The sequence below is a fragment of the Moschus berezovskii genome, chromosome 17 (assembly GCF_049115385.1).
Source record: "Moschus berezovskii isolate FMDL1 chromosome 17, NW_MosBer_1.0, whole genome shotgun sequence".
Classification (NCBI taxonomy): domain Eukaryota; kingdom Metazoa; phylum Chordata; class Mammalia; order Artiodactyla; family Moschidae; genus Moschus; species Moschus berezovskii.
The window spans coordinates 55,324,320-55,349,655 of record NC_142476.1 but is presented as its reverse complement, the minus strand read 5'-3'; the positions used below and the strand labels follow the sequence as shown (position 1 = coordinate 55,349,655).

General features: G+C 39.1%; 1 protein-coding gene across 5 annotated transcripts in view; it reads right to left on the bottom strand.

The window, feature by feature from the left end:
• Positions 1 to 25,336, bottom strand: part of NME7 (NME/NM23 family member 7) — a 249,687-nt gene that overhangs the window by 41,946 nt on the left and 182,405 nt on the right. For 4 of the 5 annotated variants that reach the window (XM_088845487.1, XM_088845489.1, XM_088845490.1 and 1 more), the window contains one exon: positions 22,885 to 22,992. In XM_088845487.1, coding sequence (XP_088701613.1) covers positions 22,885 to 22,992 — 108 coding nt within the window. Of the gene's footprint in view, positions 1 to 22,869; positions 22,993 to 25,336 lie in introns of all 5 variants that reach the window. The other variant, XM_088845488.1, reaches the window with a different exon arrangement.

The following is a 25,336-nucleotide window of genomic DNA, read 5'->3' as shown; positions in this document are numbered from 1 at the left end:
CCACTCCAGTATGCTTGCCTAGAGAATTCCATGGACAGAGGAGCCTGGCAGACTATAGTCTGTGGGGTTGCAAGAGTCAGACATGAGTTAGCAACTAGGCTACTAAGGAATCTCAGTGTATATAGTCACTTCCTTCTTCAGGCTACACACTTCTCATTGGTAAAAACAAGGGGATTAGACTGGAATTTGACTTCCTCAAAATCTAGAATCATGAAATGTTAGTGCACAGAAAGGGTTTACAGCGGGACCCTCGATCTTTGTCACCTTACAGCATTAGAATTAGAAAAGGCTAATTCTTGTGTGACACCCTGAAGTCACAGCAGGAAGCCATTCAGAATCGAAGAAACTGCTCTGAGGCCTCTTAGGATCAATTTCTCAGCTCATTTGAGGGGAAGTCTGAACTCAGAGAACCACCGGTTCATCCTCATCAGTTTCCATGTGGAGAAACTAAAGCAAATTTACAACAACCCAATAAGTTACAGTAAAGTGTATGGTATCAATGTATTATCAATTGTGATACTTGTATATTATTTAATAAGTTTTCCCCAATTTATTCCCCTTCAGTTCATTTTCTACACAGCAACCAGGAACTTTCTTAAAACATACAGATTTGATCATGTCAATGCCCACTTTCCCTTTCCTTGTTCTTCGGATAAAGACCCATGTTCTTTATCACAATAAGAGAGCCCACTGGGCCCTGCATGTTCCAACCTCTGTTTCTCCAGGGTCATCTCATGCTATTCTCCCCACTGTACTCTATATTCCTTTTTCCCTCTCCTAAAACAGCCCAAGCACTTTCCTGCATCAGAGATTTAGAGTATGGGGTCTCTTTTACTTTCTTCCCGAGCTGACACTTAACTCATTTCCACAGTTCTCAGTTCAAATATCGTTTCCTCAAGAAAACCTTCCCTAATCCCCTTCTAGTCAAGGCAATGGTTTTTCCCGTGGTCATGTATGGATGTGAGAGTTGGACTGTGAAGAAGGCTGATCGCCGAAGAATCGATGCTTTTGAACTGTGGTGTTGGAGAAGACTCTTGAGAGTCCCTTATACTGCAAGGAGATCCAACCAGTCCATTCTAAAGGAGATCAATCCTGGATGTTCATTGGAGGGACTGATGCTAAAGCTGAAACTCCAATACTTTGGCCACCTCATGAGACGAGTTGACTCACTGGAAAAGACTCTGATGCTGGGAAAGGTTGGGGGCGGGAGGAGAAGGGGACGACGGAGAATGAGATGGCTGGATGGCATCACCGACTCTGTGGACATGAGTTTGAGTGTACTCCGGGAGTTGGTGATGGACAGGGAGGCCTGGCGTGCTGTGATTCATGGGGTCGCGGAGAGTCGGACACGACTGAGCGACTGAACTGAACTGAACTGAACTGAACTGAATCCCCTTCTATATCAGGTTCCCCTAATATTTCTCATCTTTTCTTTCACTACATAGCACTGATAACATTATGAACTTGTTCATTTCTTTTGTGATTATCTGATTAATGTTTGCTGTCCTCATTAGACTCTGAGCTCTGAAAAGGGACAGTGTCTCTTTTGGTCATCGCTGTCTCCTCAGAGCCAACCACAGCATCATAGGCCACTTAACAAATAATTGTTACCAAGATCTGACACTCTCATTGGAGAAGGATAAAAAATTTCTCATGATGCCAGGACAGATGATTCAAGAATATGTTTCAATTAAATATTTATTTAATGAATAAATATATGGTTTTGCTCAGGCTATAAGCAGGAGTCTTCCCGGGAACTCAAAGTTTTGAACTGATATGGTTTTGTTCATCAAATTTCTTATGATATAAAATACAGATATGGTGATACTTATTCTAATTAATGAACAGTATGTCCGTGCATGTCCTGGCGGCACATACATGAATATTTGCATGCTTTCAGTACAAATATTCTTAATTTTCGGATTATGGAACACATTGATATCTAATAAAAGCTTTGGATACTTTTTTCAAGAAAATGAATAATTCACAACATTTTTTACAAATAATGTGAAAATAATTCACAAACAATCTTAGACAGTTAGTCCATGGACTATCCCTATGAATAAATTTCAAGCACCTAAACACGGCACAAAATAATTATTTGATTTGATCCTTAGATACCTTTCCAAGCTTACCTGCCATTTTCTAATATTATTTAAAATTCTAATATATCATAATCAGTATGTTTTCCCAGCATACACATCATTTACCTTCCTAGGATGCTATCCTCATGTTTTCTTTTTAACATATCCTCCAATACTCGCATCAAAGCTTTTATCTTCCAGGAGCCTCACCTGACTCATCTGCTGGGAAATAGGCTTCTCATAGGGGCTTTCATGACACCTGGTAAAAATTAGCATCCTAGCATTTACTTTCTGATATTAAAATTATAGTCTTTCCTGGAGGATATTAAATTTTTTGAGTGTAGGGACCATGTCTGAAGCCGCTCAACCCTCTGCACCCCAGTGTTTGGAACAGTGAACAATACAAATACCCTCTGCACCCCAGTGTTTGGAACAGTGAACAATACAAATAGGTCGTCAATACTTGTATGTTAATTTGAACTGTTGAACAAAAATTAACAATGGAAGACGAGTCAACAGTACCCATAAATAATATTCCTCCATTGAGAGGACAAATTGGAATACTAACAAACAAACTGAACATCTACAGTGTATGTGCTGTGCATAGTCGCTTAGTCATGTCTGATTCTTTGCAACCCTATGGACTGTAGCCCATTGGGCTCCTTTCCCCATGGGGATTCTCCAGGCAAGAATACTGGAGTGGGTTGCCATGCCCTTCTCCTTCTATAATGTATAATCAACAAAGGCTGTTAACACAAAAGACACATAACAAAATTATTTGATCACAGAAAAATTAGTCTAAGCTATCAGCATCAGTATGGGTGTCTATCACAGAAATAACCAGGAGAACAATGGATTCTTTATTAAGATAATTTGAAGGTAATACTCAGAAAATGTATCATTATGATGCCTTCATCAAAAGGTCCAATACCAGGCTCCTGCTACTGCTGTATAATGTTTTACAGTTCTCACTGTCCCATGAATAGTAAGCAGCAGATTTCTGCTCTTGGGTGGTAATTGTACAGTAACAAAAAAGTTAATGTACAACAGTAAAAAGGAGAACTTTGCACAGAGAGTTATGTACACTGATATTCCAAACAAATTATTTTTGCAGTTTTAAACCTGGGTTACTCATTTACCCAGCAGATTATGAAATTCCACAGTTGATACCGAAGGGGACCAGTAGTTATCACTGGGAGGATGACCATTCATGACACAATAGACCATAAGCATAACGTAGAACGTGATGGGGAAGGATCCAATGAGATGGCCAATTCACACATCTTCATTTCACTGACTCTGGAACTCCTCTCTTATGCCACGTTCATTTATTGGCTGTCATTAGTCGGTTATTGCAGCATAGTGAGGGGTGGAGGCAAGGGACAGGTGCATTATCATAAGATTCCACGGAAGGACAATCTTTTAAGCCCGCATTCCTGCTGAGAGTTGATCTGCTGATTTCCTCTCTCAGCCTCATTCCAGCCACCCCTGCCCCCCCACACCCCACCCTGCCACACACTCGACTCAAACTGCGAGAATGAGAGCTATATCACCAACGGAATAGATTGTGTTTTGTGTACAAAATGCCAGGAGCATTTGTAATGCAAAAAAAAAAAAAAGACTGAAAACCACCAAACAAGAGGGTGCTTACAACAGAGATGGAAGCCGTCATGTTTGCTGAATTAAAAAAAAAAGACTGAATTATGTAGGAAGAAACATTTAAAGCCCTTAGAAACAAAACTGGCATTCAGCACAGTTGTGGACACACAGTGCAAAATACAAGCGATATGAACTAAAGTGGGGTGAAATGGGAGAGTATGGTTGAGACAGGGAGAAGGAAGAAGAAAGCAGAGAGAAAGAGACAGTATTTAGTATTATTGAGAGGGAAACAAAAAACTCCAATCCTGCAGATTTGTCTCAAATAATAAACAAATTGGTGGTTTTTCAAAGAATTGGCCATATAGTCTAAGGCAGACTTCCTAATGTATATCTATGCTATTAGGTAGAAATTTGGATGATGCAGTGCTAGGTGGGCACCTACACAGGCATTCTGTAGAAATTAAGCAAAAACAAACATGTGCATCAACAATCACATGTGAATTCACCAAGACTTCCACCAAAGCCCTGCGGACAATGTAAGTAGCCTACTGGTTGTGCTATTTATTTGAGGCATAAGTGATTTTATACTTTTCATCTAAAACTGAGGGGGACAACTTCATGAATAAAAATATAAAGATAAAACATAAGTAAATGTCCAATCATCCTAATTATTGATGGCAGCCAAATATTTTCTTCCCAGCTTAATTTTCTGCTCTTACCCACTATCCTATTGAGAACTCTATAGAATACTTGCTACATTTAAGATTATAATAAAATTGCGGTGAAGGCAAAAAGTGTAAATTCTGCACCTAGACTGCCTGGATTCAACTTCTATTCTGCTGTGTTCTAGCTGTATGACTTTGGGAAAGTTGCTTAACCCTTCTGTGCTTCAGTTACTCAGCTGCAAATGAGGTAATAATAGTAACTGCATTGAGAGATACATAAGTGAAAGCATGTAACACACTTAGAACAACGCTTGGCACAGGGTAAGTGTACTCCCTAAAGCTAGTTTGCTGCCACACAAATACATAAAAACACAAATGTAATCAGCAAATGACACAAAGGAGTTATCCAAATAAATTTCATAACCCAGCTATCTTTTAAAATGAGTCATGAACATGACTGTACTGAGTTCTTAACTATAATATATGACATAAAGATTTGTCCAAGTTAAGATTTATTTTTTTAAAGTAACTATAGCGGTTTGGATTTCATCTATACCTCCATTAAGAAAAGACTGTGTGACTTCACTGTAGACAAGATACTTTCAGGATACTGTCTAGTTGCTACCTTTGTGGGTAAAGGAATGTTTAGGTTAAAGAAAATAACTCCCATTATCATTCTTTCACAGAAAATTGCAGAATTATCACAGGAAAATACTTACATGAAATTAGAATCTATGTGATAAGGGAAGGTATTTGACATTTGAAGATTAAAGTCTTTTCAAGTTTCTTTAGAAGCTTTCTGTCACCTGAAAAATCTCAATGTATTTGTTCTGGAAAACATTTAGGCCTAAAATTTTCCTTCAGTTAGATTATTTCTGCTTCCTCTCTTGTTAAAATAAAAATGTCCGTAACTATATAATGGGTAAAGAACAGTAGTGGGTTTAGCAACTTTTACTCTGACACTAAAGTGGGAGTAGTAGTAATATTTTATGAATGAAAAAGATCAATTTGATTAGGTCAACAATGTTTTAGGCTCCTTTCTAGGCCCTCTCTAAGGATGTTCAATTAGTCAACTGAGGGTTACTTATTAACTCAGACCATGCTTAGTCACTGGCTAGAAAAATGAAGGATCGTGTAGACCAAAGACAAGAGGTCAGGGTCAAACTGCAGAGAGCAAAGACAATGAATGGATGGTTACGCCTTCCTCCTCATTCTTTCAGAGTCAGGGAAATGAGGCAAGCAGGTAGCCTTCGGAGGTACTAATGTGAATGCAATATCAGGTGCGCCAGTGAAGAGACACAAGCATTCCCAGTTAAAAAAGGGTGCTTTGTCTGCCTCCCTTGAGATCGGGATCAGATCCATGAACCCCCATGAGTGCTGGGTTTGGTACCTTTTTTCTTTACAGGATGACTATACACATAGCAGACACCATCCCAATGCAGTTCTGATGCTATTCTGGAAGGTTTTTTTTTTTACTTTAGCATTACTGAAATAAGAGCACCAGTGAGCATATCTATTTATTAGTTTTAAATAATATTTAACTCAGAGAGGCTAAATATTAGTTTAGTTCCACATTTTAATCCCACATTTCTATCACTAGAGGATTATACTTGATGATAATATAACCTCATCAAATCTAGAGTATATAATTCTGGGATGAGTCAGTCTTTTAGCTTCTAGTTTGTGACTTTGGGTCCCTTCATATTTCTTAATCACTTTCATTTGATCATTATTTATTTTAAGCCCACGAGTATTTTTTGTACTTTATAAGAAAATGGCTAAGAATAACAAATTTAAGAGCAAGAGAACAATTCATTCCACTTGGATACTTATTACCAAAAAAGAAAAATGTCATTTGGTGAACAGGTTGGGTTGGACTTAGTGGACAAATGGTTGCTAGTCTCTCTCTGGATTACAAGTGCCCTTGCCAACCTCTTCACGTCTCCATTCTGGTAAATGACCAAGAATTGACCATACCCACTATGTCAACAGAAGTGAAGATCATCGTGGTGAAGTTAACAAGCACCACTCAGTGGGAATGGAAGGAACTTTTTGCTTTACTTGTTTTTAATAAAGAATTGGCAGGCTAAAGTTTTGCTTGTCTAGATAAAATGTGTAGTTTTACTCCCTCACTATTAGCTCATCTAGCTTTGGCCTCTCAAACCTCAGCTGAAAAAGGTATCATCCGTGAGTTTCATCTTCCTGCTAGGTGACATTGGGGATATTGTTTGTGAAAGAGCCTAACAGGTCTGACACTTAATGGGCACAACATAAAATTTATAGCTTTCCCATGGAGTCTGATATATTTATTTTCTAATAGTCATATGTAATGGTAAGGATTATGATAATAATGAGACATATAATAACAACTATTGTTATCTTTATTGAATATTTCCTATTCTTATTGATTTATGTACATTAATTCATTTCTTATAACTACCCTTGGAGATGTGTCATTATGTTCATCTTAAAGGTGAGGGGACTGACGCACAAGATTTTGATTAAACAGCTAGTAAGTGGCAGAGAGGAATTTAAAGAATAGATCATTAGAAAAGACCCTGATGCTGGGAAAGATTGAAGGCAGGAAGAGAAGGGGACGACAGAGGATGAGATGGCTGTATGGCATCACTGACTCAATGGACATGAGTTTGAGCAGCTCTAGGAGCTGGGGATGGACAGGGAAGCCTAGTGTGCTGCAGTCCATGAGGGTGCAAAGAGTTGGACACAACTGAGCAATTGAACTGAACTGATGTGTGTGTGTGTGTGTGTGTATAACAATTACTGTGCTGTACGTCTGAAACTAACACAACATTGTAAATCAACTATACTTCAGCTAAACAAACTAATATTTTAGACTTCTAAGTCCTTAAGACTTCTTACTAGATGTTTAGAGTTGGAGTATGCGTTTCCATTACTCCTATTATCTATTCATGTAAACTCTGCTGCCTGGTTAAAGTTTTGACCTACTTTGCCAGGTCATTGCCCTATTCAAACACCTTTGATTGCTTCCAGCTTCCTAGAGACTAAGTAGCCACTTTGTGTCATACATATCAGCAAGCTACCATCCCCTATATATGGAAATGATAGTTATTTTTACATCTGGATCTATATCATCCTACTTGAGCCTAAGTATTGTGAGTGAAGTGAGACAGAGAAAGTCAAACATTGTATGATATCACTTTTATGTGAAATCTTTAAAACAAACAAACAAAAAAAGGGTACAGATGAACTTATCCACAAAACAGAAATAGATATGCGGATATAAAAAACAAATTTATGGTCACCAAGAGGTAGGGGTGGGAGGGATAAATTGGGAGATTGGGATTGACATATATATACTACTGTATAAATTACATAACTAATAAGAACCTACTGTATAGCACAGAGAACTCTAGTCAATGCTCTGTAATGGCCTATAAGGGAAAAGAATCTAAAAAAGAATGGATATATGTATAACTTATACACTTTGCTGTACACCTGAATCTAACACAACAGTGTAAATCAACTATACTCCAATAAAAATTTAAAAATAAAAAAAGATTCTACCTTTCCATCTAATTAGAAAGGCTTTTTGTTCTTTGTTTTTGTATCTACAGAAAATACAACCACATTTTGCCTGTATCTGTAGCAGATTGCTTCCACCACTGTGCCCTTGGTATGTCATAACAATAAAGTGAGTTCTGAGTAAAGCTGTGCTGTGCTGTAATAAGTCACTTCAGCCATGTTCGACTCTTTGTGACCCCATGGACTATAGCCTGCAAGGCTCCTCTGTCTATTGGATTCTCCAGGCAAGAATACCAGAGCGGGTTGCTATGCACTCCTCCAGGGAATCTTCTCGACCCAGGGATAGAACAGACATCTCTTACATCTCCTGCATTGGCAGGTTTGTTCTTTATCACTGGCACCACCTGGGAAGCCCTTTGAGTAAAGCTAAATTTATCCAATTGAAGAGACAGGCCATTATTCTGTGACTAAATGTTGTTGGCAATTAAATATCCTTTCAAAACAAAATGATGATGATGATGAGAAACAATTTTTTAAAAAATATCTTCATTTGGTGAATATTTTAAAGCTGATTGTTAGACCTATCCTCAATGCGGGCTTTGTTACTGTTCATTGCTTGGTTTATTTTTGCAAATGTCCCTAAGTCTATGAAATCCCATGTCTGAGAACAATTAACCAAGACAACAACTTGACTTAGCAGAGTAAGAACATGCGGTGACATTTGGCCTAGGGCAGTGGTTCTCAAAGTGTGGGCATGAGATGGCATGATGGCATCAGGGTTAACTGGGAACTCTTTAGAAGTGCAAACCTACTGAATCAGAAGCTCTGGAGAGGAGACCAGTCATCTCCGTGTTTTAAAAGACCTCCAGTGGATTCTGCTGCTGATAAAGGTTGCAGACTTTATCAAAGTTGACTGAACTTTCCGTCTAGGTAGGGAAGATGAGAAAGTGCTGAGACAAAACATCTGGAGGTTTTTAAATGCCCCACTAAGGTCATTTTTTAGTCCAATAATTCTTCATCTAATTTATTTTGTATGGATTTGCCATGGTTATTGACTAATCAGTCTTTCCAAAAAGAATTAATTGAGATTTATTTCCTAGAGTCTACAGTGAATGTTTTTATAAGTGCCTATCCAAAATGGGATGTATGTGTGTGGGAGGTTAGTTGCTCAGTCGTGTCCAACTCTTGCAATCCCGTGGAGTATGGCCTGCCAGGCTCCTCTGTCCACAGGATTTCCCAGGCAGAATACTGGAGTGGGTAGCCATTCCCTTTCTCAGGGGATCTTCATGACCCAGGGATTGAACTGAGTCTTCTGCATTGCAGACAGATTCTTTACCACCTGAGCCACCAGGGAAGCCCCAAGGTAGGATAAATAATACTAAATATAGACCATAAGTGATTGGGCTTGTTACTTCTCAGGGTGAGAAGACAGTTGATCGAAGAAAATTGGAGCTGAAGCTGTAATTGAGTAACTGAAGGACCTAGGGACCTGTGAACTCCCTTTGTATAATGTCATTTCAGTCATTAGAATGACTGCACAGTTATTATAGTATTAATGTCTATAGAAATTTCCATGATCTAAGCAGGTAATATGACTGTTTACGATAAATTATGCCAGCATTCCACTACTGTCTTGAATAGAAAATTAAAGTCCCACCTAAGCTAAATGAGGGAAACACTAGAGATCGCTGATCCCTGAGAGAGTGTGAAACTGAGATGAAAGTAATCAAAGTCACCCAGCAAGGAACATGAGCTCCACATGGGGCAGGATACAGAGGGAACCTGAACTTGTTCCTTATAGATTCTTTTATCAGAGAAAATAACCAATTCTGATGAAATAATAACTAGACCATAAACAATTACATGGAGAAGGCAATGGCAACCCACTCCAGTACTCTTGCCTGGAAAATCCCATAGACGGAGGAGCCTGGTAGGCTGCAGTCTATGGGATTGCTGAGAGTCCGACACAACTGAGAGACTTCACTTTTCACTTTCATGCATTGGAGAAGCAAATGGCAACCCACTCCAGGGTTCTTGCCTGGAGAATCCCAGGGACAGTGGAGCCTGGTGGGCTGCCATCTATGGGGTCACACAGAGTCGGACACCACTGAAGCGACTTAGCAACAGTAGCAAACAATTACAATTTGATAGCCTAACGCTTCTTATGGTTTTAGAATTTTTTAAGGTTAATATAGAAACTTTTAAAATATCATGTCTGAGAAGGAAGAAAACTCGCAAACCATCAGCTCTCCACACACACATATTTCAGGTTTGACCTATATACACAGTCCGCAATAAAGGATGCTGGCAGCAGTAGACTTTTCTGACAATTGGTAAGTGGAGGGAATAGTGGGATGTGGCCTTGACAGTGAGGCTCACCCTCATCAGGCTGTGCCTTTTCAGCCATGTGAAGACAGAAAGAGGGATACATTCCCTCAATTCCTGGCTGTGTTGACTCAACAGACGTTGACTAAAAGCGTGCAGTATGCTATGCTAGGCAGGATCTAGAGACAAAAGCCTATGAGAGATCAGGGCCCTCCAGGCATCTATACAACTACAGGGTAGAAGGACAAGATGTGACTTGGTTCCCGACACACCTTGAGCCACATGCCCAGGTTAACTTGTGAGTGCAGATGTGAAGGGTCTGAGGAGACCTGTTTTCAGCTGTGAGCGATCTGGGGCCTCCATCCTTGTTAGCCTTAGCATGAATCAGTGCTTACATATACACACATATGTACCCCAGGCTTCTAGTTATTCCCTGGGAGGGCATTATATCAGCCTCGACACTGAGACTTTCCCCCAAAATCCAGGTCCTCAATCAGGTCATGGCTGCCTCCCTTTCTGAGAAGCCAAAGATTCCCCCAGTGACTGGGATCTCTGTGGAAGTATAATAATCCTTGGCTGCAGCTGCATCCATTGACAGAGGCTATGTTGTTATTGTTTAGTCACTAAGTTGTGTCCGACTCTGTGATCCCATGGACTGTAACCCACTAGGGTCCTCTGTCCATGGGATTTCCCAGGCAAGAATACTGGAGTGGGTTGCCATCACCTTCTCCAGGGGATCTTCCTGACCCAGGGATCAAACCTGCATATCCTGCTTTGGCAGGCAGATTCCTTGCCACAGAGTCACCTGGGAAGTAGATAAGGCTATAGATCACCTCAAATTTCAGAGGTTGTTCCTATTTCTGATTCTCACTGAGTTTTCAAAGCAAAATAACCCCTTTGCTGACCTACCCACAGGATCTAGGTTTCTCTCAAAAGCAGGATCATGACCAAATTTTTCCAAAAGGATTGAAGGGCAGTGGTTTCCAAATATTCATTTAGTTATTAACTACATCAAAATCACCTACAACATACGAAAAATGCATTTATAGGAAATGATCCAAGATCCACTTACCCAGAACCTTCTAAGTGGAGCTCCTAGTGCATGTGGTTTTAAAAATTCCACAGGTGATTTTGATGTGCCATGAGCTGGGAACCATTGCACTTAGCCTTTAGGGGAATCACCAGGAGGGCCCTTTAAAGTATAGATTCCTGGGCTTGATCTCCAGAATTTCTGAGTCAGCAGGTCTACACTGGGAGCTGGAGAATTTAAGTCCCACCAAGTTCTCAAGTGATGGAGATGCTGCTGGTCAGAGATGAAGCTTGAGAACTACCATACTAGGGGAGGGCAGGAGCCATCTACTGGAGACCTGGTCCCTGGCTGAATACCCCTATTACCCTGTTGATTTCCTATGGCAGACACTGCTCTTCACCCCCTCCCTTTATGCATTCTGGCCAAAATTTGATTTTGCTGGAGGTAGTAATGCTCTCAACTAATAAAACTACATTGATCAGTTTCCCTTGAAGAAGGGGGCGGGCTGTGGGACTAAATTCCAACAAATAAATCTTAAGCAGAGGTTGTTGGGTGGGGCTTCTGGAAAAGCATATTAAAGCTGGTGGGGAGGAGGGTGATGGCTGAGCTGGCATTTTCCACCTTTTGCCCCTTGCTCTTCCTCTTTTTCAAGCCTGGAACACAGAAGTGATGATTGTAGTTCCCACAAAATCCTGGGATATATTCTACAAAGAGTCAAGAAAGCTCCCCGACAATTTAACACAGTAACATTTCTGCAGCAGTGTGAACAGTCACATTAAGTGGGTTAAACGAAAATTATATCTGTGGGTTCCACACACATGGGGTATGAAGGGTGGACTACATTTTATATAAGGGATTTGATCATCCACAGATTTTGGCATCCACAGGGGTCCTGGAAACAACCCACAGAGATATTGAGGGAAAGGGAAAAGGGAATGTTGCTCAGTTGTGTCCAACTCTTTGCGACCCCATGGACTATACTGGAGTGGGTAGCCTTTCCCTTCTCCAGGGGATCTTCCCAACCCAGGGATCAAACCCAGGTCTCCAACACTGCAGGCAGATTCTTTACTAGCTGAGCCACAAGGGAAGTCCAAGAATACTGGAGTGGGTAGCCTATCCCTTCTCCAGCGGATCTTCCTGACCCAGGAATCCAATCAGGGTCTCCTGCATTGCAGGTGGATTCTTTATCAACTGAGCTATCAGGGAAAAGTAGTGAAGATGAAAGTCGCTCAGTTATGTCTGACTCTTTGCGACCCCACGGACTATACAGTCAATAGAATTCTCCAGGCCAGAATACTGGAGTGGGTACCATTCCCTTCTCCAGGGGATCTTCCCAACCCAAGGATTGAACCCAGGTAGGGTGTCATATATAAGATCAGGTTAGGCTCTGCCATCAAACTTACAAAAAAACTTTGGTCTCAGAAATGTTGGTATCACAAAGATGGTAGTTTCTGTACCAGCATCTTCGCCTGGAGCTCATCCTGTGTCATTCCCTCAGGTTATCTGTCATATCTGCCACAGTCTCTGTGGTTGTCACTCCTGCACTCCTCACCCCACCCCACCCCAAAAAAAAAAATCTTTTGAAGCTCTTGCTTGTGGCTATTCCACTGTTGTGGCCTTTCAGGCTACCAGAATCTGTTCCTGAATTATCTTAACAGCCTTCTCCCTAGAGGGGTCTGTCTCCCTCCAGACTGATTTCCTCAACTTCTCCTTGATTTGCTCTCCATGCTGTAGCCAGAGTGGCCCCTATGACACAGAAATAATTGTACTAATCCCCTGCGTAAAACATATATTTGGATTTCTGTTGCCCTTCTGGATAAAGTTCAGATGTCTTAATAGGATGTTACAAGTCCCTTGTTGATTTTTCAACCCTTATCTCTTGTCATTTTCCAAGTCAAGGTCAAAGCCCCTGCCTTACTAAACTATTTTTAGATCTCTTAGAGAAAGCTATTTGCTCTTGTCTTTGTACAAGTTGTTCCCTCTTGGACAATGTACTAGTAAAAATCATAACTCTTCCTTCAGGATAGAAACTAAAGCTAAAGATAAATTATGAGTGTTAGTGTGTGCAGAGGCCTACATTAACCACAGCCAAAAAATCCAGACCTGTCCAATCATCTTACTAACCCTTTACCTATGTTTATTTCTGGTTAATGCTTGATTCTTTTTCTTCTAGAATGTACTAGAAGAAGCAATGAAGAAATAATTTCATAACCAAATTCAGACTTGTGTTGACTGACCATACATACAATAAAATATTTAATATATTTCTTAATTTTCATTTTATAGCTACAGAAGTGATTCAACCAAGTTATAGAACATTTGGAAAAGAAACACAGAGAAAAGATCCATATTTTCATCATTATAAAAAACAATTACTATGATTATTGTCTCCTAGAAGGTAAGCTCCCTGAGGGCAAGAGCTACACTTACCCTACTTACTGCTGTGTCCCCAGTGCTGTGTTTTAGTTTTGTTAAAAATGTAAATATCTGGATGAATGACTGATACATCATTTTGGTGTTTAGAATTCAAGATTCAAACATATAGGAATTTTCTACCATACACCTATTAGGAAAATTTGAGAACTTCAATTACAGTACACTTTACAATAAAGTGTTGAGATAATCAGAGAAAGATGAACCTGGGAACAGATTACAGAAGTAAGTGAAAGGCAGAGGAATATACTTTCTCAATAAAGCTTTGGGAGAGAAATAAAGCAAGGAGAAAATCACACTGACCCTCAGAAGTATTTGTATCATCAATGACAAGGGTAGGAGGAGGACTAACACTGAAGGCAGGGGAGTCACAGAGCAAAAAGGCCTCATGCATTTTCACGGACAGAGTCAACAGATGACACTGCATACAGAATACACGCCACACAATCAAATAAAAATGTCAGGATCTGGTTAGGATTGTAGGTAGAAGCCATCTAGATAGGTTTCTGATGAGCAAAGGAATGAATGGACCAACAAAATAACAATCTATCCTTATTATCTTCAAAGGTGTCAAGGTCATAAAAGTCAAGGAAAATCTGAGGAACAGTTTCAGACTGTAAGAAACTAAAGAGAAAACTAAATGCAATGCAAGATTCTGACCTAAACACTTTCCATTTATTATTTATTGGATCCATTTATTATTGATTGGAAAACTCAGAGTTTGAAGATTCCAAAGAAGTAATGTATCAACATTAATTTCCTAATGTAGATGCTTGTGATATGGTTATGATACATCATTTTGGAGAAAAGGGGAAGAGGAAACAAATACCCATTTGAATGCAGAGTTCCAAAGAATAGCAAGGAACATACGAAAGTCTTCCTCAGTGATCAATGCAAAGAAACAGAGGAAAACAATAGAATGGGAAAGACTAGAGATCTCTTCCAGAAAATCAGAGATATCAGGGAAACATTTTATGCAAAGATGGGCACAATAAAGGACAGAAATGGTTTGGACCTAATAGAAGTGGAAGATATTAAGAAGAGGTGGCAAGAATACACAGAAGAATTATACAAAAAAATTTCCACGACCCAGATAACCACGATGGTGTGATCATTCACCTAGAGCTAGACATCCTGGAATGTGAAGTCAAGCAGACCTTAGGAAGCATCACTACGAACAAAGCTAGAGGAGGTGATGGAATTCCAGTTGAGCTATTTCAAACCCTAAACGATGATGCTGTGAAAGTGCTGCACTCAATATGCCAGCAAATCTGGAAAACTCAGCAGTGGCCACAGGACTGGAAAAGGTCAGTTTTCATTCCAATCCCAAAGAAAGTGAAAATGAAAGTCGCTCAGTCGCTCCGACTCTTTGTGACCCCACACAGTCCATAGAATTCTCTAGGCCAGAATACTGGAGTGGGTAGCCTTTCCCTTCTCCAGGGGATCTTCCCAACCCAGGGATCAAACCCAGGTCTCCCACACTGCAGGCAGACTCTTTACCAGCTGAGCCACAAGGGAAGCCCAAAGAAAGGCAATGCCAAAGAATGTTCAAATTGTTGCACAACTGAACTCATCTCACATGCTAGCAAAGTAATGCTCAAAATTATCCAAGCCAGGCTTCAACAGTATGTGAACCGTGAACTTACAGATGTTCAAGCTGGATAGAAAAGGCAGAATCAGAGATCAAATTACCAACATATGCTGGATCATCGAAAAAGCAAGAGAGTTCCAGAAAAACATCTACTTTATTGAATACACCAAAGCCTTTAACTGTGTGGATCACAACAAACTGTGGAAAATTCTTCAAGAGATGGGGAATACAGACCACCTTACCTGCCTCCTGAGAAATCTGTATGCAAGTCAAGAAGCAACAGTTGGAACTGGACATGGAACAACAGACTGGCTCCAAATCGGGAAAGGAGTATATCAAGGCTGTATACTGTCACCCTGTTTATTTAATTTATATGCAGAGTACATCATGCGAAATGCTGGACAGAGGAAGCACAAGTTGGAATCAATATTGCTAGGAAAACTATCAGTAACATCAGATATGCAGATAACGCCACCCTTATGGCAGAAAGCGAAGAAGAACTAACGAGCCTCTGGATGAAAGTGAAAGAGAAGAATGAAAAAGCTGGCTTAAAACTCAACATTCAGAAAACTAAGATCATGGCATCCAGTCCCATCACTTCATGGCAAATAGATGGGGAAACAATGGAAACTGACAGACTCTATTTTGGGGGGCTCCAAATCACTTCAGATGGTGACTGCAGCCATGAAATTAAAAGATGCTTGCTCCTTGAAAGAATAGCTATGACCAAACTAGATAGCATTTTAAAAAATAAAGACATTACTTTGCCAACAAAGGTCCATCTAGTCAAAGCTATGATTTTTTCCAGCAGTCATGTATGGATGTGAGAGTTGGACTGTGAAGAAAGCTGAGCACTGAAGAATTGATGCTTTTGAATTGTGGTGTTGGAGAAGACTCTTGAGAGTCCCTTGGAGTGCAAGGAGATCCAACCAGTTAATCCTAAAGGAAATCAGGATGATTATTCACTGGAAGGACTGATGCTGAAGCTGAAACTCCAATACTTTGGCCACCTGATGCAAAGAACTGATTCATTAGAATAGACCCTGATGCTGGGAAAGATTGAAGGCAGGAGGTGAAGGGGATGACAGAGGATGAGATGGTTGGATGGCATCACTGACTCAATGGACATGGGTTTGAGCAAGCTCCATGAGTTGGTGATAGACAGGGAAGCCTAGCGTCCTGCAGTCCATGGGGTCGCAAAGAGTTGGACATGACTGAACGACTGAACTGATATGGTTATGTAGGAAAATATTCCTTTATGTTAAAAATACACACTAAAATATTCAGAAAAAAGGGACATTATGTTGGCAACTTAATCCCAGACATTTATTTTTTAAAAATTTTCTATACTAAGCTTGAAATTACTTTTTTAAAAAATTAGAATCTTGAAAATTAGGTCTTGACATCAGTACTTTAAAAACTGCCCAGGTGGGAGAGACGCCTGGCTCCGGCGGCGCAGACGCGGGAGACGCCCGGCTCCGGCGCAACCGACCACGTGCAGAATCGTGGCTGAGATGAGCTACCCCGTGCCCAGGGTTAGGGCGGTGGCCGAGAGGAGCTGTACCACGTTCAGGAGGCGGTGGCTGCTTGGGCACCGGAGGGCCGAGAGGAGCTGATCCACATTCAAAGCAGGAGGGGCGGCCTTGAGGAGATACCCCTCGTCCAAGGTAAGGTACAGCGGCTGCACCTTGCTGGAGCAGCTGGGAAGAGATACTCCACGACCAAGTGGAATATAAGAATCCAGTGTTCTGGGGAGGAAGGAACAAGATGGCGGAGGGAAAAGATGGCAAGACCACTTTCTCCCCCACAAATTCATCAAAAGAACATTTGAACGCAGAGTAAAGTCCACAAAACAACTTCTGAATACTGGCAGAGGACATCAGGCTCCCAGAAAAGCAGCCCATTGTCTTCTAAAGGAGAGAGAAGAAATCCAGCTCCACCCACCAGAACACCGACACATGCTTCCCTAACCAGGGAACCTGGACAAGTCACCCGTCCAACCCCACACACAGCGAAGAAACTACATAATAAAGAGAACTCCACAAACTGCAAGAAGAAGGAAAGGCCACCCCAAGCAAAGCAATATAAGCAAGATGAAGAGGCAGAGAAATACCCAGCAAGTAAAGGAACAAGATAATTGCCCACCAACACAAACAAAAGAAGACGATATAGGGAATTTACCTGATAAAGAATTTCAAATTTTGATGGTGAAAATGATTCAAAATCTTGAAAGCAAAATGGAGTTACAGATAAATAACCTGGAGAAAAGGATTGAGAAGATGGAAGAAAGATTTAATAAGGACTTAGAAGAAATAAAAAAGAGTCAATATACAATGAATAATGCAATAGATGAGATCAGAAACATTCTGGAGGGAACAAACAGTAGAATAACAGAGGCAGAAGACAGGATAAGCGAACTAGAAGATAGAATTGTAGAAATAAATGAAGCAGAGAGGAAAAAAGAAAAATGAATTAAAAGAAATGAGGACAATATTAGAGACCTCTGGGACAATGTGAAACGCTCCAACATTCGAATCATAGGAGTCCCAGAAGAAGAAGACAAAAAGAAAGACCATGAGAGAATACTTGAGGAGATAATAGTTGAAAACTTCCCTAAAATGGGGAAAGAAATAATGACCCAAGTCCAAGAAACCCAGAGAGTCCCCAACAGGATAAACACAAGGCGAAATACTCCAAGACACATATTAATCAAATTAACAAAGATCAATCACAAAGAACAAATATTAAAAGCAGCAAGGGAAAAGCAGCAAATAACACATAAGGGGATTCCCATAAGGATAACAGCTGATCTTTCAACAGAAACTCTTCAGGCCACAAGGGAGTGGCAAGACATACTTAAAGTGATGAAAGAAAATACCCTACAGCCCAGATTACTATACCCAGCAAGGATCTCATTCAAATATGAAGGAGAAATCAAAAGCTTTACAGACAAGCAAAAGCTGAGGGAATTCAGCATCACCAAACCAGCTCTCCAACAAATGCTAAAGGATCTTCTATAGACAGGATACACAGAAAGAGTGTATAAACTTGAACCCAAAGCAATAAAGAAAATGGCTACGGGATCGTACTTATCAATAATTAAACGTAAATGGGTTGAAATTTTCAAAAAGGCTAGGAAACAATTCTCATAGCCATCAATAGTTCAGTGTTGAGTTCATGAATAGTTTTTAAAGTTTGGGACAAACTGTAGTATTTGCTATTTGAAGTACTATTTGTAATTGGCATATTACGATGTAACATTGGTCTTCATTTCCAACTTAAAACGCCTAAAAATGCCTAACAGGTTTTTAGATTTGTGAATTTTAGTTGAAATGTATTTTACGATGTTACTAAACCTGCAGAAATATTGAAATATTTAAGAGAACTTATTCACTGTACATTTATTTTATTTATAAAAGTTATGAACTGTAGAAAGTTTTACTTGTTGGGTCAAATGCTTGTTGCTTCAAATGCTTGTTGCATTTGAAGTGCTAGTTACAAGAAAATCAAATACCTTCAATGTATAAATGCTATTAAGTTTTTAAAGGACTCTGGAGTATAAGTAAGTTTGTTTAAAGAAATTTAGTCTGTTCAACTTGAAAAAAAAATAAATAAAATTGGATTATTTGATTTAAAAAAAAAAAAAAAAAACTGCCCAGGTGATCCTAACATACAACCAAGGCTAGAAACCACTGCTGTAGAGTCTTCATTATCAACATTAAAGAAAAAAGGTTAGATATTAGTACGTGAACTATATTTAAGCAAACTCTTCCATCTTTTCTTTCAAAAATGACTTAGGAAAGAGTTTCCATAGGCCATACAAGATAGAATCTCTTCCCTACAAGTACCAAGTGTCATGGGGAATAATCTGCAAGCAAAATACGTGCTGAAATAGTATGTGTTATCATTTGTTTAATAAGTAACGTGTTAGATACTATGCTATCTGATAGGTCTGACACTGCTATTATCTTCCTTTTACAGAATGATGAAAACTAGGCACAATAAATTGAGTAATTTGCCCTAGACTCTAGGGCCTAGAGCACAGATCTATGTTGACTTTTGACCACACTGATGGATTAGAGGAAAGGAAAGTGCTATGAAAACACACAGATGGACTTTTACTGCAGACTATAGGCATCAAGGAAGCTTAATCAGGGGAAGAACATCAGCTGTATCTTTAGATATGCACTCTATTTTCAATTTAATTACCAAAAATACTTCTTTTTATTTTATTATTATTATTTTGCCTCACCACTTGCAGGATGTCAGTTCCCTGACCAGGGATGGAACCCAGGCCCTAGTAGTGAAAGAACCTAGTCCTAACCACTGGGCAACCAGAGAATTCCCTCAGCACTTTTTACTAGCTGAGCCACAAGGGAAGCCCATCATAGCACTTTTTAAAAAAAATTTCTTTAATTTTTTTATTTTGTATTGGGCTATAGCTGATTAACAATACTGTGATAGATTCAGGTGAATGGCAAAGGAACTCTGCCATACATACACATGTATCCATTCTCCCCCAAACTCCTCTCCCATCTGGGCTGCCACATAACAGTGAGCAGAGTTCCATGTATCACAAATACTTCTTAAATGAACTTCCCATTTAGTAGTCGTGCTGCTCTCTCTCCCCTTTGGTGTGATTCTAAGTAGAATTCTGGGACAAAGTGTAAGAAAAAAATCCCATGACTTTGAATACCCGTTACCACACAGCTGTCACCAGCAATATGAGGGTATCTATTTTACTGTAGCCTTACCAGAAGTGAACACGATACTTTAAAACTTCTTTGTCACTAGTAGAAAACTACTATTTCTTTATTACAAGTTAAGCTAAACATTTTCCATTAATGCTTTCTGTAAAGCGTAAGTTTAATATCTTCATAATTACTACCAACAGTCTCTGTGCCGGAGAAGGCAATGGCACCGCACTCCAGTACTCTTGCCTGGAGGAGCCTGGTAGGCTGCAGTCCATGGGGTCACGACGAGTCGGACACGACTGAGCGACTTCACTTTCACTTTTCGCTTTCATACATTGGAGAAGGAAATGGCAACCCACTCCAGTGTTCTTGCCTGGAGAATCCCAGGGACAGGGGAGCCTGGTGGGCTGCCATCTATGGGGTTGCACAGAGTTAGACATGACTGAAGCGACTTAGCAGCAGCAGCAGTCTCTGTGCATGGCACCAGCAAAATAACATCTTAGAATGTCTCATACTAAACTGAGGCTGTCATTTTTCCCTATAACCACAAAAGTGACTGTGTCACAATAGCAGCATTCAGTGACATCAGATTTTTAACTCACGCTAAGATCCTTGACCTCTAAGACTTATTGTAAACTCAATGAGGACAGAAAAAAATGTCTTGTTTGATTTTGAAATCCTATTTCAACGTCAGCAAGTTAAAACGCACTCTATAATTCTTTGTTGTAAGAATAAATAAGATAATGGATAGTGACAAAATATAAATTGACACCATATTTTCTGAGCTCCACACACGTGACGCAAATAAATTTAGCTCAGTAAACATCACATGTGAAAAAGGAGAAGTAGATTGTTCCTTCTTTCCATATAACTAGGGCACCCGTGATTCCAGTGTGCCAATGACAGTTCTTATTTATACCTTTTGTTCTCACATCCTGTCTGCTCAATTCTGGATTGGGCAACACATTTTATGGTCACTCTACATCAAAAGGATATTCCTTTCATGAATAGTAGATCTAAGTGCAAAGGAAAACTTCTAGTCCAGACAGCTTGTCTTTGTGTCACTTTGAATTCCACTTTAAAAACCTATAAACAGATAATTCTTTGGGCCTCATGGGTTTGTGTTTTTCTTTTTCCCTTAAATAATATTTTACCACCTAAAGCTAAGTAACAATCTGCAAATAGTTAATCCCTAACTAAGAGAATATCCCCTGATGGTATCAGCACTCTTTGTTCCATTTTGTTGATAAGAGAAGTGACAAATGGAGAGAAAAAGCGACTTATTCCAGGGCACTTCAAGTATGAATTATCAGCAAGGTGAAAGGCTGTTGGAGCTCCAATCTCTGGTTTTTTATTAATTCTCTGAACCACACAGCCATTAATCTGCAATTAGATCTCCTATGTAGTTTGGTTTGAGATTTTAATCACTTAGTAAATGACTTTGTAAACTGCAGGCCATAATAACCTATTTCAAATTGTATGAGCAAAATCACAAGCATACCTTGGATAATATTTTTTAATGGGCATAAAATTCATGGTTAATAATATTTCAATTTCACTGAACAACAGTCTGAATTCAAGCCTAATCTATAGTTCCTAAGTTATCAGAAGGCAAAAGGAATATTTATAAAATAGGTGAAGTATAAATAGTTAATACTTTGGCTAATTAAAAATAAAATTGTTACATTTTTACATTTCAGATGTATGTCTGCATTTCATTCCACAGTGCAGTTTGGATAAGATTTTAGCAGATTAACATCCCAAAATATAACAGTCTTAATGGAGCTAGCAGTCATTCTTTATACCAACTAAAACAAAAAGTCATAGAAATAAATGTAATACACTATGTCTAAGACCCATTTATAAAAGAGGCATACCATATATGCATTAGATGAACTATTATTATACTTCTCTCACACCCAGATTAATTTATAAACACATTGTAAAGTCAGTCAAGGTCCCACTGGCATCTTGTGAGGGTGGGACAAGAACCTGGTAAACTCATATAACATTCATTCGGAGGAATAAACTTTAGAGAATAAACAAGAAAATGTTTTAAAGTATAAATAAACTACAACAATAAAAAATAGTATTTTTCTGGCACAGACCAATGGAATAAAATGCAAAGTTAAGAAAACAGGCACAGGTGTATAAAGTAGTCAATAAATGAAAAATAACAATGAAAGAACAGAAGGATTTAAAAAGCAATGTTGTGACAGCTGACTTGATCCATACCTCACATTATTCAGCAAATAAATTCCAGGTGAGGTGAATATCTCAGTGTAAGAAAGCAAAAACAAAATGTTTGGGAAGGCTTTTATACATATGACTTCAAAGATAAAAAGACTGGTAGATTTGATATAAAACATAACACTTATTGAAATAAATATGTATTAAGGATAGCAATCAGCTTTCTGCCGTTCATGCTATAAGCACTTAAATTCATCATTTGTCTTTTAATTTCATTTAGCGCCTTGACACAAAAAAAACTTTTTAAACTATAAGAAGTTAAAAATACCAATCTCTTCTTTAAGGTCTCTTTCCTTTAGCTGTGAAATGATTTTCTTAGCCCCAAACCAGAACAATTTTCACTTCATTTTCTTGTAATTTTTTTCATTGTTTCTTATGTCAATTAAACAAATGAGAAGTCAAAATACAGCTTTATCCTCTATTATTTGATTTGAGGATGTTAATTAACTCCTCTGACATAATAATGTCAGCCTGTTAGAGTTGCTCTTAAAATTAAAATACTTTCTAGAAAACATTTATCATATTTATTACAGAACCTATCACAAACAGCATCCTACAACTTGGTCTTTTAATGCTGCAGTCTGAAGTTATCAGATGGCCAAAGAACACTGTAATCCAAGAGTACTAAAACGTTCCTTATATACTAGAACCGCTGAGATTATTTGTGAGCTTGAAATATAAATAGGATATTTACCTTTCTTCATCTTACCTCTAATAGACCATCCTCTGGCAGATCCGTACAGTGGACAGCATTCTGGATCTTAGTTTTACCAAAGATTGCTCGGAGGGTTCCAGGGCGTAAATGTCGGGCAATTTCCTATTAAAAACACATTCACATATAACTTAAAGTCAGTCATGTAGTGTTAACTAAAAAGAAAAAAAACACCAGTTATATGAAACATCTAAATTATTTATTAATGAGATACATGTATATGTTGCTGATAAAGATTTTTCCTAGAAACAGCATGAATGCAGGAAAACTGAGCAATGAACATTCTCAGTTGACTCACAAAACTTTCACCTGGCCCAAGGTAATGTCCACTGTAATCTATGTTGAAGGCAACAATAATTACATGTCTTCTTATCAACAGATTATGGGAATCGCATAAAATATGAACCCAGTTCATTACTGTGAGAGACTTGTATTTTATAAAGACAATAGAGATCCTAACGACTTAATTTAAAATGAACTAGTCTAACAGCATTGATTTCAAAAGGTTTTTTTTTTTTTAATGTAACAGTTGTATCAGTTTAGTGCTACCTCATACTTAGGGAGAAAAAGTTAGAAATAACCCATAAAATTGTGGGTTAAAGAAATGAGGTTAAAAAAACTGAAGATGTGAGAATATCAGTGATGTTCTTAATAGTCTTTGTTTTTCTAAGTTAAAGATTTTCTAAAACCCTATTTTAATTTTGAAATATATTGTACATGCAAAAAAGGCATTGACTGCACATGAATATTTAGGAATAATAATGAAACAAATACCTGTGTACACACCATTGAACAGAATCAAAATAATAGTAAAATAACTTCCAAGGCCCACTGTGTGACTCTTCCTTGTTCCATCTACTCCTGTCTCCATCCAGAGGTTACCATTTTTACCCTGTAATTTTTCAAGACATTGTTTTTCATATTTGTCCATGTAAATATGTGTAGCTGTAACTCATTTTTGTTACCATATATATTCCAATGTTTGACTGTTTAGCTGCTAAGTTGTATCTGACTGTTTTACGACCCCATGGACAGTAGCTCGCCAGGCTTCTCTGTCCATGGGATTTTCCAGGCAAGAAAACTGGATTGGGTTGCCATTCCCTTCTCCAGAGGATCTTCCCGACCAGCAACTAAACCCACGTCTCCTGAATTTGCAGGTTGTTTCTTTACCTCTGAGCCACCAGGGAAGCCCCCAGTGTAGGATAGGACATACTTAATCTATTTTCCTGATGATTGACATTCAGCTAATCTCTCTTTCTCCCACCTCCCTCTGTATCCCCTCCCATCTCTCTCTCTCTAGCTCACACACACACATACATGCACGAGCAAACAACTCTGCTATAAGCATTTTTGTACACGGTGCACATGTGCAGTTTATCTGTAATCTTAGGGCATATACATACTCAGTTTCCCTAAGTACTGTCAAACTACTTTCTTAAATAGCTGAAACACTCCGCCCTCAATCATCAGTGCATAGAAGAGTTAAGGAATTTACTGCAAAGGGGAGAGAAATGGAGCGGTACTGGAGAGAGAGGTGGGATAAAGAGAGGGTTTTGTTGTTTTTTATTTTTTTTTGAGAGAGAGAAGGGATGTGACTTTTAAAGTCGGAGAAACACGACTGAGCAACTGAACTGAACTGATGCTGGGGGTCAAGATCCAACAAAGGGGAAAACTGATGAAGCATAAGGGAGAAGAGAGTTGTTGGAGAGATGGAAGCAAGTGACTAAGTAAAGTTGGCCTTATCTAAGAGCATGAAGCATTCATCCAAAACATCAAGATAGTACACAGGCCCAGTTATAGCTGTGGGTTTATGTGGTAGCCGGAATTTATAGAAGTTCTTTCTCTACTTTTAAGTTTTACTGAGGTATAACTTACATATGATAACATGCATTGGTTTTCAGTGTACTGCCCCATGAATTCTGTCAAATGTATATACTCAGCAACTCTCATATTAAACAGAATATAGAACATTTCTAAAGTTCCTTCTAGATACTTTTTGTTGACTCATTTTGACTATTTTCAAGTGGAAAAAGTCAGCAAGATTGTCAGCAACTGAGAGGAAGGATGGGGAGGAAGTTTTGGGGATCTGAGGAGAGAAAAGAAGGCATGAGATAACATTTTAAGAGGGGAGAAAAGTGAATGAACTAGAAAAATGGATGTGACTGCACTAAGGGCCCTCTTGAGGTCAGTGATCACAAAAGAGAGATTATTCAGAACAGCTGTGTGTTCTCCAGTCACGGACACAGGCAAAGGTGAGGCAGAAAGCTGAATTTAATGAGGGCTGGGGTTTTATCAAAACAACATGAGAGAGGGGCAAGGGAGGCTCAGGGTGTATGTAAGAAAACGATGATAATAATGGACAAAATTTTTTTTAATTGAGGAAGAAAGTAAAGTGGGGGAGGACAAGGAAAAGGGTGAGACACAATGAAAAGGTAGATCAGTGCATCAG